At 39.2% G+C, this 12,896-nt stretch overlaps 1 protein-coding gene and 1 long non-coding RNA gene across 3 annotated transcripts in view; one reads left to right on the top strand and one right to left on the bottom strand.

The window, feature by feature from the left end:
* Eaf2 (ELL associated factor 2) overlaps positions 1-9,506 on the top strand; it is a 39,353-nt gene extending 29,847 nt beyond the window's left edge. The window contains exons 6-7 of the mRNA XM_052740622.1: positions 4,201-4,449; positions 9,322-9,506. Coding sequence (XP_052596582.1) covers positions 4,201-4,449; positions 9,322-9,368 — 296 coding nt within the window. The 3' untranslated portion in view covers positions 9,369-9,506. The remainder of the gene's footprint in view (positions 1-4,200; positions 4,450-9,321) is intronic.
* LOC128112001 (uncharacterized) overlaps positions 1-12,896 on the bottom strand; it is a 47,700-nt gene that overhangs the window by 29,758 nt on the left and 5,046 nt on the right. The gene's annotated exons all lie outside the window — the stretch shown is intronic.

The following is a 12,896-nucleotide window of genomic DNA, read 5'->3' as shown; positions in this document are numbered from 1 at the left end:
CTACAACTTCTTGTTAAATTCACATTTGCACTTCATCTTTTTAAACAAACATTTATAGTCATTATTTTATACATATATAAATATGTAAATACAACATTGAGTTCAGTGGTCCTTCAGCATTTTCCACTTAAATGGTTTTTTTTTTTAATATAAAACAGGTTATAATTCCAAAGTCCAGAGTTATTTGAAACTGGAAAATATTTTCTCTGTAGAAAATAGTAAAATTAATAACATTTCCCAATAAGCCCTTTTAAGCCAAATAATAGCTGAATTATACATATAAATATTGATTAGATTCTGGGATACAGAAGAAACCTATCTTCATCTGTTCAGAGAGCTATGTTTTACTTAAGCTGTGTAAATGAGATTCCTATTCATCTTCCCCTTCACTGTTTGATTTTTGGCAGACATTTTTCTATAGGCTAATCCATAATCTATAAAGATTTTAGCCTCCCCTCCTGAAAGTACAGCCAGCATACCCTTTCATCAGCTTGATATGGTACAAATTCTTATCCTAATAGTGAAATGTTTCACTAAAGCATGCCCAGTGATTGGGTAAAACCAAAACTTACCATAAGTCACAGTCATCCTAGGGTCCCCCCTGCTATGTAGCCTCCCTGGTTCTGTGGGTTGCAGTTTAATTGTCCTTTGCTTTATATATAGTATCCACTTATGAGTGAGTACATACCATGTTTGTCCTTCTGAGTCTGGGTTACTTCACTCAGATTTTCTCTAGTTCCATCCATTTGCCTGCAAATTTCATGATGTCATTGTTTTTCTCTGCTGAGTAGTACTCCATTGTGTACATGTACCACATTTTCTTAATCCATTCTTCAGTTGACAGGCATCTAGGTTGTTTCCAGATTCTGGCTATTACGAATAATGCTGCTATGAACATGGTTGAGCATGTATCTTTGTGATATGATTGAGCATTCCTTGGGTATATGTCCAAGAGTGGTATGGCTGGGTCTTGAGGTAGATCAATTCCCAATTTTCTGAGAAATCACCATACTGATTTCCACAGTGGTTGCACAAGTTTGCACTCCCACCAACAGTGGAGGAGTGTTCCCCTTGTTAAGCAGATTCCTAACAAAAGAAAGTATTCAAGTGGCCAACAATATATGAAAACTGCTTTGGACCATGGCTTATTAAAGAAACTAAAATTATAGGAGATCACATCGAAAGCTGACACGTTTTAATGAAATTAAACCCATACTTTTCTTAAGACAGTGAGTTCTATCTTTTCTACCCAAGAAAAATGAATGCATATGACACAAAAAGATTTACAGTAGGCCTTACAGAACAGAATTATTTGTTATCACAAATTTGTTACCACTAAAAGTGGAAAACAACCCAAGTATCTATAAATAGAAAGTTGATAACCAATGCATGTTGTATTTATATAACTGATATCATGACAGTTGAGCAGAATGAGCTGCAGAGTCATTCAATAGCACAAATGAACATAAAAACATAATGTTGATAAGAGGCATGCACAAAACAGCACATGGTGAGTGACAGCATTTATATGAAGTTCAATAACAGACAAAAATCCTCAGTAATAGAAGTCAAAATGGTGGGTATTGGCTGGAGAAAAGGCATAGGAGAATATTTATGGGAATGGGTCTTGCTCAGTGGCAGATGCATAGGACAAATATACTGAAATTCATCTAGCTGTACATTTTACTCTATGAATTATGTATTAAACACAAAACCAACAAGAAGACATGGATGATGTCTATCCTGAGCAAAGTAAAGAGCTAGTGCAAAAACTTAGGGTGGAAATGGAAAGCCAGTAAGTCGAGAGAGATGTTATCAGCTAACTTAATATATTATTGCACCGGCATGTTATTATAATGTGTTGACTGAGTATTTTATAGAGTGCTTTAGGTTAAAACCTTATTAAAAAAAAAACCTTATTCAACTGTTTGATGTTTTTGTAGAATGCTAGAAAAATAATGACCTGAAAATAAGTAGACTTATTTTTAGGGGTAGTTCTACCCCTAAATATTGTTCCTTTGTTTCTCTGCTTCAAGTCACTTATTTGGAGAATGGAGTTGATCAATAACACCTACAAATCTTCCCACCATAGATTTTGTGTATCTTAAAAAGAACCTTAAGCATACTAAGGAAAATGCCAACATTTTTTGTCCATAAAAATATTCACAACCAAAGTTATAATGAAAATTGACTTTTCAAAAATACTAGAATATTTTAAATTCCCTTTAAAGAAACAGGGCAGAAATCTGAGTAAGGAAGTGCCAAAACTTTCTTTAGAGCAGCTAGGAAAGGGTGAGGTTCTTAGGTGTGAATGACATTGCTTCGTGCATAGCTAGGGAATAAGAAGGAAAAAAATGACAATTTCTATAAAAATATATTTTGTAGTTTTACACTTTTAAACCTTTTCATTATTTATTATGCATTTTAATATATATCTATTTACAGTGGTGTGGATAAATATAAAGTTAGATTTAGATATTACTTGTGTCCTCTTTGTTCTTTTTTTGAAATTTTATTTATTTATTATATCAATGAGTACATTGCTTACGTGTATGACTGTAAACCACATACATGCAGTACACATAGAGGCCAGAAGAAGGCACTAGATCCCCTAGGACTAGAGTTACAGGTGGTTGTGAACTACTACATGGGTTCTGGGAATCTAACCCTGGTCCCCTGGAAGAACAACCAGTGCTCTTAACAGCTGAGCTTTTCCCTCTTTTTGAGGGAGGGTCTCACTGTGTACATCAAGCTGGCCTTTGAACTTGGTATTCTCCAGCCTCAGCCTCCTGAATGCTAGGATTACAAATTATGATGCCACACCCAGCTGGTTACCCATGCCTTTTAATTCTCATAATCTCAGTATTAAAATACAACTTGGTGCTACATGATGGGGTTTTTTTTTATTTAATTTAAATTTTTTTTGAGATTATCATTTATTTAAAACATGTCTCCCTTTCCTTCCTCCAAGCCCTCTCATATACCCTTTCCCACTCTTCTTCAAATTCATGGTCTCTTTTTTCCACTAATTGCTACTACATGCATATATGTACATTAAATACATATATTCCTAAAAATAACCTGTTCAGTCTGTACAATGCTCCGTGTGTGTGTGTGTGTGTGTGTGTGTGTGTGTGTGTGTGTGTGTGTGTAGACTCTCTCATTTCAAGATTTCCTCAGCTCTCGATATTCTTTGTGCAGAGTTGAGGCCTCATTGGCTTTTCTTTGTCCAGCTTGTCATGCTCGTTTGTGTCATCCTTGTTTAGCTGACATGTGGGCAGTAAACTCTGAAGGTAGAATTCTGATATTACTAGGAGACACAATCTCACAGCAAACTTCCTGATCCTCGGAGCCTTACAATCTTTCTGTGCCCCCTTCCCCAGTGTTCCCTGGGCCTTAAGTTCAGGAGTGTCTTTTAGCTGTATCTATTGGATCTGGGCTCCACAGCTCTGCATTTTGAATGATTGCGATTTTCTGTTGCGGTCGCTCTCTGTTGCAAGAAGTTTCCTTGATGAGGGGTGAAGACTATACCTATCTGTGGGTGTAAGGAGGAATTTTTACTGATTGTTTCTACTAAGTATTATTCTGGATTTTACTAAATTAGTGGCTGTAGATTCTCTTTCAATAATCGTGACTTCACTAGCCCTGAGTAGTTAACTAGATTTCCAGTAACAGGTATGGTCTTTCTCTGGTTGAAAGGGTCTTGAATACAATTAGAGAGCTGCTGGTTATCACCAAGGTATGTATGTGTACCACTACTTCTCTCTTAGGGTTATCACGTCAAGCTAGTCATTGATGCGGCTCCTAGGCATGGTTGCTGGGTGAGACTGTTGGTTGCCTCTCTCCATTGGAAGCTTGATGGCACCTCCTGCTACCATGAAAGTTAGTCCTCAGGAAGAGGGCATTCAGGTCAGTTCCAGCTCAGGGGTCTCTGGGCCCTGTTTCTGAAGTGCATGGTGTCTTCAGCAATAGGGACCTAACTTCCACCTCAGGGGTAACCAAGGGCAACAGCAACAGGCTGTATATTTGGAGAGTCTCTTGAACAGCATGCTACAGGAAATTTTAAAGTACATGCTTTAGATGCTGGAATATGTATTTTAATTTTATTTATTTATTGCCAATGTCTTCTTAAAAGCTAATGCATTTATGGTAATTGTGTTTCTTCATGTTATTTATTTTACCTATTATTTCCATTTTCAGAACTGAAGGCAGAAGCTAGTCTAATGGACCAGATGAGCAGTTGTGACAGTTCATCAGATTCCAAAAGTTCTTCATCTTCAAGTAGTGAGGATAGTTCTAGTGATTCAGAAGATGATGATCGAGTCTCTCCTTCAGGCCCAGGGACATATAGCCCAGTACATCCTAGCATGTCTGCCAGGCCACAGTCCAGGACTAATGCTAGCTGCAATGGATTTTCTGACAACAGTGCCCTTCTGATGAGTACTTTACGTAAGTATATGTAACCACAAGTAACTAAAACAGGATTTGCAATGTAGCCACATTTGTTGGGAACTAAAATTTAGTCAAAGAAGAGTCTTATTTTATGTATTTTATAACCATTAGCCATTTTTCTCCTTTGAAAGTTGAAAATCAAACTCTATCATTAGAGTTGGGGTTCCTCAAAGTCTTTTCTTTTTATTTTATTCTCTTTCCTTAGATAACCTTTTCATGCTTCTGGTTCAATCAATACTTACATGTAGATAACTGTCCAGTACATATCTCCATGCAGACCTCTGAGTCCTGGGCAGATAGGTCTAGCCTCATCTCCTAGTAAAGGGCACCTCAAATATATTTTGTCCAAAACCCAACCTGGTATTCTTTGGCTCACTGCATTAAACCAGAGCCTGACTGTATTCTAGGATTGAGTTCCTCTCTTTTCTTTTTGTGTAGTTGATACTTCACCAAGTCCTGTTGACTTTTACCTCTAACTGTTTTTCAAATCCATCTACTTGTTTTCATCTCTACTACTACCACTGTAGTTCAGCCCATTTCCTCGATTCCCACCACCACTTCCTCCCAACTCCATGTTCTCCCTCTGTCTTCACTGCTGTGTCCCCTTGATGTTGCCAGTATGTGTGTGTACATGGCTGTAGGACCGTTCGCTGAGGCAAGGGCAACCTTCCAGGGGATGCATCTCTGAAGATAACTTCAGAGTTTCCTCACCAGCAACCAGCAACCATCAACTGCCAATAGCTCCTCATCTCAGGGGTTTTATGAGGCCCTTCCACATTCATGCTTGACTGGCTTGATCTTATGCAAGTCTTGTGTATGCAGTCAAGGCCATTGTATCCGCTATTGTATATTATTAGCCATATCTATCTTTAAATGATTCAAATATAATTTATCACCTCTCCTGCTTTAAACTTTTCAACGTTTGCAATTTCTTTTACGATGGAGACTAGACCCTAACATAATTATATTGCCTTATTTATTATTTATTTATTCCTTATGTATTTGTTTGTGTGTAGTGTTCATGTATGTGTGTATACAAGTATGCATGCATTTGTGTACACATACATTTAGGGGTCAGAGGTCAACCTCAGGTGTCTCCCTCTATAACCTTCCACCATGTCTTTTTAAGATAGGTTCTGTCACTTTGTCTGCAAGTCACTAATCTGGCCAGACTAGCTGGCCAGTGCACTCCAGGGACTGTAACATTTGGGTTGCAGGCTAAAGACATATCCAGGGGATATGTCCCCTTTTTCCGGTCTCCCAGGGTTTAGAGGAATGTGGTACACAGGCATGCATGCAGACAGACATCCCATGTGCATAAAATAAAATTAAATATTTTTTAAAAGCATAATCAAAAAAAATTTTTTTAAGATAAGAACTGAAGCACAAACAAAAAAAATTGGCTTGGTGAGGTTTTGAGTTTAAAGGGATGTAGTAGGAAGCAGCTTGCATACCTTCAAGAAAGGTTAGCTTAAAAGTGCTTGAAATGGCCGGGCGGTGGTGGCGCACGCCTTTAATCCCAGCACTCGGGAGGCAGAGCCAGGCGGATCTCTGTGAGTTCGAGGCCAGCCTGGACTACCAAGTGAGTCCCGGGAAAGGTGCAAAGCTACACAGAGAAACCCTGTCTCGAAAAAACCAAAAAAAAAAAAAAAAAAAAAAAAAAAAAGTGCTTGAAATGGAGGTTGGGAGATAGCTCCATCAGTAAAGTGCTGGCCATGCAAGTATGAAGACCTACATTCAACCCCCAGAACCCATGTAAAAAGCTGTGTGTGGAGCTGGGGGAGGCACATGCCTGCAGTCCTACTGCTAGGGAGGCAGAGACACGCAGTCCCAGCCAGTCTAGTTTCATTGGCAGATTCCAGTGCCTGAAGAACAGCACCAAGGCTGTGTTCTGACTTCTGCATGCATGTACAGACACATACAAAGTGCTTAATATGTGGCTAGAGAGAGAGCTCAGTTAGTAAGGTGCTTGGAAGACTTTAGCTGAATCCCCAGAACCAATGTTAAAAAAAATAAAAACCCAAGAACAAAATCTGAGTATGGTAGTACAGAGACAAGCAGATCCCTGGAGCCAGATAAACGCACGCACTTACTAGGTTCCAGTGAGAGATCTTGTCTCAAAAAAAAGGTAGATGGCCTTGAGGGACAATACCGGCAGCTGTCTTCTGGCTTCCACATGCCCAGACGTGCACATGAACACACACAAAGTTGCTTGATATGATGCAGGAAGATAAGTTATGATTTCTGTTGGAAGCTAGACAGTGTATGGTGGGGACAGCGCAAGGTGGGAAAGATTAGTAGATATGTGGATGACCTTGAGTTAGTGAAAGGAAGCTAGGAAAAAAGCAACCATTTACATGCTGACTGCGCTGCTTTTTCAGAAGCCAGGGTTTGTACAGCCTTGTTATTCCTTGGCTCCTTGAAGGAACCTACTGTATCTTCAAGAGATTGCAATCTTCAAATGTGATTGTGAAACCTGTTTCTGGTCAATGGGGCTGTAGGGTAGGTTTAGAGAGCCACAAAATTCTGTAAGGGTGTTATAAAGGTAGAGAAAAGGAGAAACTTCCCCCTCAAAATGGGCAAACAGAATTCTGAAACAAGAAAAAAAAATGTGTTGCCAAGAAAGATATATAAAGACATAATTCTTTTTCTTTCTTTCTTTCTTTTTTTTAAAATTTGAGACAAGATCTCATTATGTAGCTCTGACTGGCGTGGAACTCACTTTGTAGACCAGGCTGGCCTCAGACTCACAAAAATCCACCTGCTTCTACCTTCTGAGTGCTCTGACCCAAGACAGCTTTAAAAAGATAATAAAACAAATGAAAGCAGAAATGAAGCAAAATGTAATAAGTTACAAAAAGAAGAACCAAGTAGCTCTACAGAAGAGTATTTGCACAGCATACACAAGGCCCAGAGTTTGAGTCCCAGTACTTTAAAAATAAATTAGCATCAGTGGGATGGTTCAGTGGGTAAAGACACTAGCCACCGAGCTTCCTGGCTTGAGTTCAATCCCCAGAATTCACACGGTGGAAGGAAAGAACTGACATCCACAAACTGTCTTCTGATTCCCACATGCATGTATGTACACACATGAGTAAATAAATGTTTAAAACATTTGGAAGGACAGGTCATGGAAATTTCTTGAAAAAGGTCAATAAATAGTCAAGATGGACATGGGTGAAAAATGAATCAGTGAGATGGAAGATAATACTAAGGAGCTACCCTAGAACACAATATAAAATAAGAAGTAAGAGAGAACAGCTTAGAGGTAAGGGAAATGGATGGCAATGAGTAAACACTGTATACTAGGAATTCCATGAAAGAACAGGAGGGAGAGTATGAAGACTCAGTCTTCAGGATTGTCCAGGACTGCAGACAGTCCCGAATCTCCTCCAGCTCCTAACCTGGAGAATGAAAACAAAGGCACACCTTAGCACTTTCACCAGAGCATCAAGGAGGCAGTGACAGTCCTGCGGGCACACCTGGGCCGGTCACAGCTGCCATTTCCTGCTGAGAAGCTGCAAAGACTCAACCTCTCTCCCCGCTTCAGGGTTTCTCCTACACCATTCCAGTGTGTTCACTGATGGAGACTTAGGATCAACTTAGTTGCCTGCTTAAAATTGTCCCGGCATTCTCAGTCTGTCTCAATCTCTCCTGTGACTTTTTCTGTGTCGTTCTGACTGCATTTCCTATCTGTCTTCCTCATGTACCCCACTCTAGCAACAGTAGCCTTTTTTCTGCAAGTCAAAAAGACCATATAAGTGCCACCCCATTCGGGCAGGTAAAGCATGCCAACTGAGGAAAAGTCAGTTTTCTTCGAAAGTGTGACCCAAGCTTCAGAAGGTGGCTCTACACCCTTGTCCATACAGGCAGAGAGCTAACTGGACTCAGTGGGTTGTTTTTTAAAAGAAGAGGATGAAGAAGAAAACTAAGACGTGAATTTTGGAGAATGACGTGGTGTCAGGGAGAGGGGGGGGGTCCAGGAAGAGTTAGTTGGAGGGGAGAGTTGGAGGTGGATATGATGTAAATACATTGTATTCATGTGTGAAATTACCAAAATGTATAAAAAATCACAACCACTCTACACTTGCCTTGGGCATTTATACTTTTCTCTTAGGTTAGACACTATGCCTTCATTTTTTTATGACCTTCTAATTTAAATTTCTGTTGGAATGTTGCCTCTCATAAAGCTTTCCCATCTATAATAGCACCTCTTGCTATCTCTCCACAGATCCTCACAGTACTTGTCCCTACTTGACAGTATACTAGCTAGATAGCTGTTTCCTGTCTTTCTGTTCCATTGAAATGTTAACTCCATGACCAAGCTCACAGACAGTTGCAAATCAGTGATCAGATCTTCTTTATGGTGCTAGGGATTAAACACCAGATCCTGTGCATAGTAGGCAGGCATTCTGCTGTTGAATGTCATCTAGCCTATGATTCTTGACATCTTTACCATAATGGTTTGGAATGCATCTTAAATTCAAGAAATTATAATTTTTTTCACTCTTGAAAATAATAGTCTGATTTTTAAAAGAATTTTTCTCTCTCTTCTTGATGTAGTAAGTCAATAGTGTAAAGAGGGATGATGTCATCAGTTTGCTAAAGAAGGCTAAAATAAATGTCAGGTGGTACTAAAACTATGTTGAAGTTTGCTGCTGTGGTTTTTACTTTCTAGGCAGTATTGATTGGTTTACCAGATATGTGACTGAATTATATGATAAGCAATCATATTATCAATTACGAAGTGCTAAATTAACAGAATCACGTTTGACATGACATTTGGACATTTATTTTTGATAGACTAAATTAACATATTAAATATTAACAGTTCGTATCTTTAATTACTACAATTTTGTTTTATTTTAGGAAATGATTTGCAGCTGAGTGAATCAGAAAGTGACAGTGATGACTGAAGCAATATTGAGTCACAAAGAGAACATTTGTAAAACATGTGGTAATCTGTTTTGTATTAAGAATAAGTACCCCAATGACTAAGGAAAAGATGCAACTTTTGCTGAAAAAATTAAATTGATTCAGCATTTTTAATTTTTTATTGGCATTCTCGTGTGTTATTTATTCATAACAAAACTGTCATCACATTTGACAGATGAGAAAACAGATTCAGAAGTTAGGGAACTTGCCCCAGGGATTGTTAATGAACAAGCTGCAGGTCAGGCATTCCAGGGTATAGGTCCAGGGCTCTATTTTACCATTTTGTTGTCCCACACTGTGAAATGCTCAAACAAATGATTTATAGTAAGGGTCTGTGGGTTTTGTTATGGTGGTGTCTTTCCTCGCTGATATTCCTTAAATTATGATGGAAAATACTTTAATTCTTGCCAAATTTACACTTTAATGTCTATAAAACTGAAGTTAAATAATTATTCTAGTAGCTGTTTTGTTATCTCAGATGTTTTATGCTTTCAAGAGAAAAGTCTAAGTATTTGGCATTTTTATTTATAATACCTTTGAATTTGAAGGAAATATACATATTTAGTTATAGCTGAAATCTACCAAACAACATGTTCTTTATTAATTTTTAAAGCAGTTTTAGATTCACAGCAAAACTGGTAAGAAAGTTGGGAGAGTCCTTTTCCTCTGGCTCTACTGCCACCCCATGCCAAAGGGGTATAGAATTGTTATAACTGATGGCCCCCCACTGACACGTCATCACTGCTGAAGTCCATAGTTTACAATAGGACTCATACTTGATAGTTTGCACTCTACAGATTTTTCACCAACGTGGACAGTAACAGCATAACTCCATCATTATAGTAAACAGAATAGTCTCACTGCCTTAGAAGTCTGTGCTCTTCTGATTCTTCAGGCTGGCCCTGAATATTCTTCCCCAGTTCTCCGGCCTCCTCCCCAAGTGCTGAGGTTAGGAATGAGTCATTGTCACTCCTGGCTTGACAACACATTACACATTACTGTCTCCACAGTTTTTACCTTTTCCTGGTATCCTAGATGGAATCATACAGTATATGGCCTTTTCAGATCAGCCTGCATGGTTCTGCTGTGCCCAGGTTGCAAGACCCCCAAGCAAGACCACCACAGAGCAAGCACACAGAGGTTTTTTAATAACAAAGCAAGCCTGGGCTTTGTCCCAGACGGTGGAGGAGGACAGCGCCCAGCACTCACTTCAAGGGGTTTATATAGGAAAGGTTTACATGCAGAGAGTTACATATCTTGGGATTGGACAAGGGGGGTAGGGGTGAGGTAGTTCTTTGAAGTTACTGGCTGAGTTATAAGCATGAGGTTACTGATGGCTAACAGGATTCTGGGTATCTACAGAGACATAATTTTTTTTTCACTCCCTATGTCCTGCTTTTGCTGAACCCAGGATATATACATTCAGATTTATTGTTCCAGTCCTATTTTCCCATAAGTTCAGTTTCTGGTCAGTTGAGTCCATTACTCCCCATATCTTGTTTTACCAAGTCCGGGATATATAGATTTATTGTTCCAGCCTTATCTTCCCATGAGTTCAACTTCTGGTCAGTTCTAAAACTGCTGGTCAGTGAATAAATACCTTTAGAGGAGGAGCGGGGAGGGGAAGGAGCGTCCCTCAAGATGGCTACCGATTTTTCCCTTTCAGTTCAGTAGTCTCTTTTTAAGGCTGAATACTATTCCATGTGTACATGTACCATTTGCCTATTGAATAACATCTTGGTTCCCTCAAACTTTGGCAATTATGGAAAAAAATTCAACTTTGTCTACGCTCACTGGTATTCCTTTAACTGTAATTTACAGGCAGTCTTAAGTTCTGGCTTTACTTTCTGCTTTATTTCATTTTTCTTCTCTCTAGTCTCCCTTCCATTAATTTATCTTCATTTTCTGTTTTACTCATCAATACTTATCTGAAAACTACCTCTATGTCATTTATTATTTAACTAAAGCAAATCTGTACATTCAATGTAGCTAGTAAAACACTCCTCTTGTGTTAGGAAAGTAATTTGGAATATAAAGTTTTACTCAAAGTTGTTATGCTGGAATTCCTTTATTACTATTAATGACAAGACATGAGTACACAGTACTTGAGCTGGTAAGGCTGGTTCCCAGACTCTATTTCCTATAATCAAAACAGCTCAGCTTGTTTCCTCCTTTTATTTTCCTTGTAAATGAAATATTCTTAAGACTTTGGTGGGGGGGGGCATGTTTTGAGACAGTGTTCTCAGTACACTCAGTACAGTCTCAGTATGTAGCCCAGGTTGACCCCGAACTCATGACCCTCCTGCCTCAAGCTCCTAAATTCAAAAATTAGGCATGCATCACCACACCCAGTTTAAACGCCATTTTAATGAATTCATCTTTATCCTGTCTATCCTTCAAGGGGAAGGGGAAAGGTTTGAGTTTGTCCTATAGTCTTACAGTGCCAAAATCAACTCAGAAAAACTTCTGATCCCCCAGTGTGTGGTGGGTTTCTCTCCAACAAGCAAGCAAACAGTCTGCAGCAGACACCAGCTATCCGTCTTCTAATCCAGTTTAGTTATGTATGATCCTACCTGCCTGGAGATAACATCAGATCACACAGGATGAGGGCCCAGTCCCCAAGGCTGCTCCCTCTCACTTCAGATGTCAATCACAAGCACCAGATTGTTTCATTGTATTTCAGACCAAATGGCCAAAATGGAGCTCACTATAATCTCTCCTCTTGTTCAATTAACTTGCTTCAATGGTTTACAGACTCATAAACATATTTTTATGAAGGGTAAAGTGAAGAGGTGATAGGACAGGGTATGGGGAAGGGGTGTGGAGAGTCTACACCCTCTCTGGGCACTCAAAGGTCAGCAATCTGGATGTTCTCCAAATCATGGCCTTTTGGAGTCTAAGGAGACTTCATTGCGCAGGCAGGACTGCAAATAGACTGGATGAAGAAACCTAAGGAGGCCTGTCCAGATAATGCAGTATTTCTTCCCCATGGGCCTGGGGCAAGTTCTTCTGGAATTAAAAGGGTCTAATGACCTCCTGTTAAACAAAGGAGAGCAGACTTTCTTTTTATGACCTGCCCTAAAGACAATAGGATAAGATTAGGATGTATTTTTAGTCTCTGTGGTCTTCCTTGTTAGATTGCAAATCTAGTTTCTCTGGTCTGCCTTGGGGAGAAAAAAAACGAGCAGGTGGAATGGCAGAAGAAGGAGAGACAGAAGGAGGAAGGGAGGAAAAGAGGAAGGGAACAAATGAGGGAGAAAGGAAGAAAGACTGTTTTCTGGGGCTTTGGAGGTTTGCTTTGGAGGATGAAAATATCCTAACATTATTCTGTGACTTAGAAGACTTAGAAAATAAGAATTACAGGAGCGATGAGCCAAGAGTCATGGATGAAAATCAAAGTATGTATATCATAGTATCACAGACACTCTGAAAAGCCTAAGAAAAATAAAACCCTACAGACTTGAATGTTACACAGACTTCAAATGCATTGCCTACACTTACAAGGCCAT

This window comes from Peromyscus californicus, unplaced genomic scaffold, assembly GCF_007827085.1.
Source record: "Peromyscus californicus insignis strain IS unplaced genomic scaffold, ASM782708v3 Scaffold_16__1_contigs__length_79575227, whole genome shotgun sequence".
NCBI lineage: Eukaryota > Metazoa > Chordata > Mammalia > Rodentia > Cricetidae > Peromyscus > Peromyscus californicus.
The sequence above is the reverse complement of the archived record's forward strand: the minus strand, read 5'-3'. Positions and strand labels throughout refer to the sequence as shown.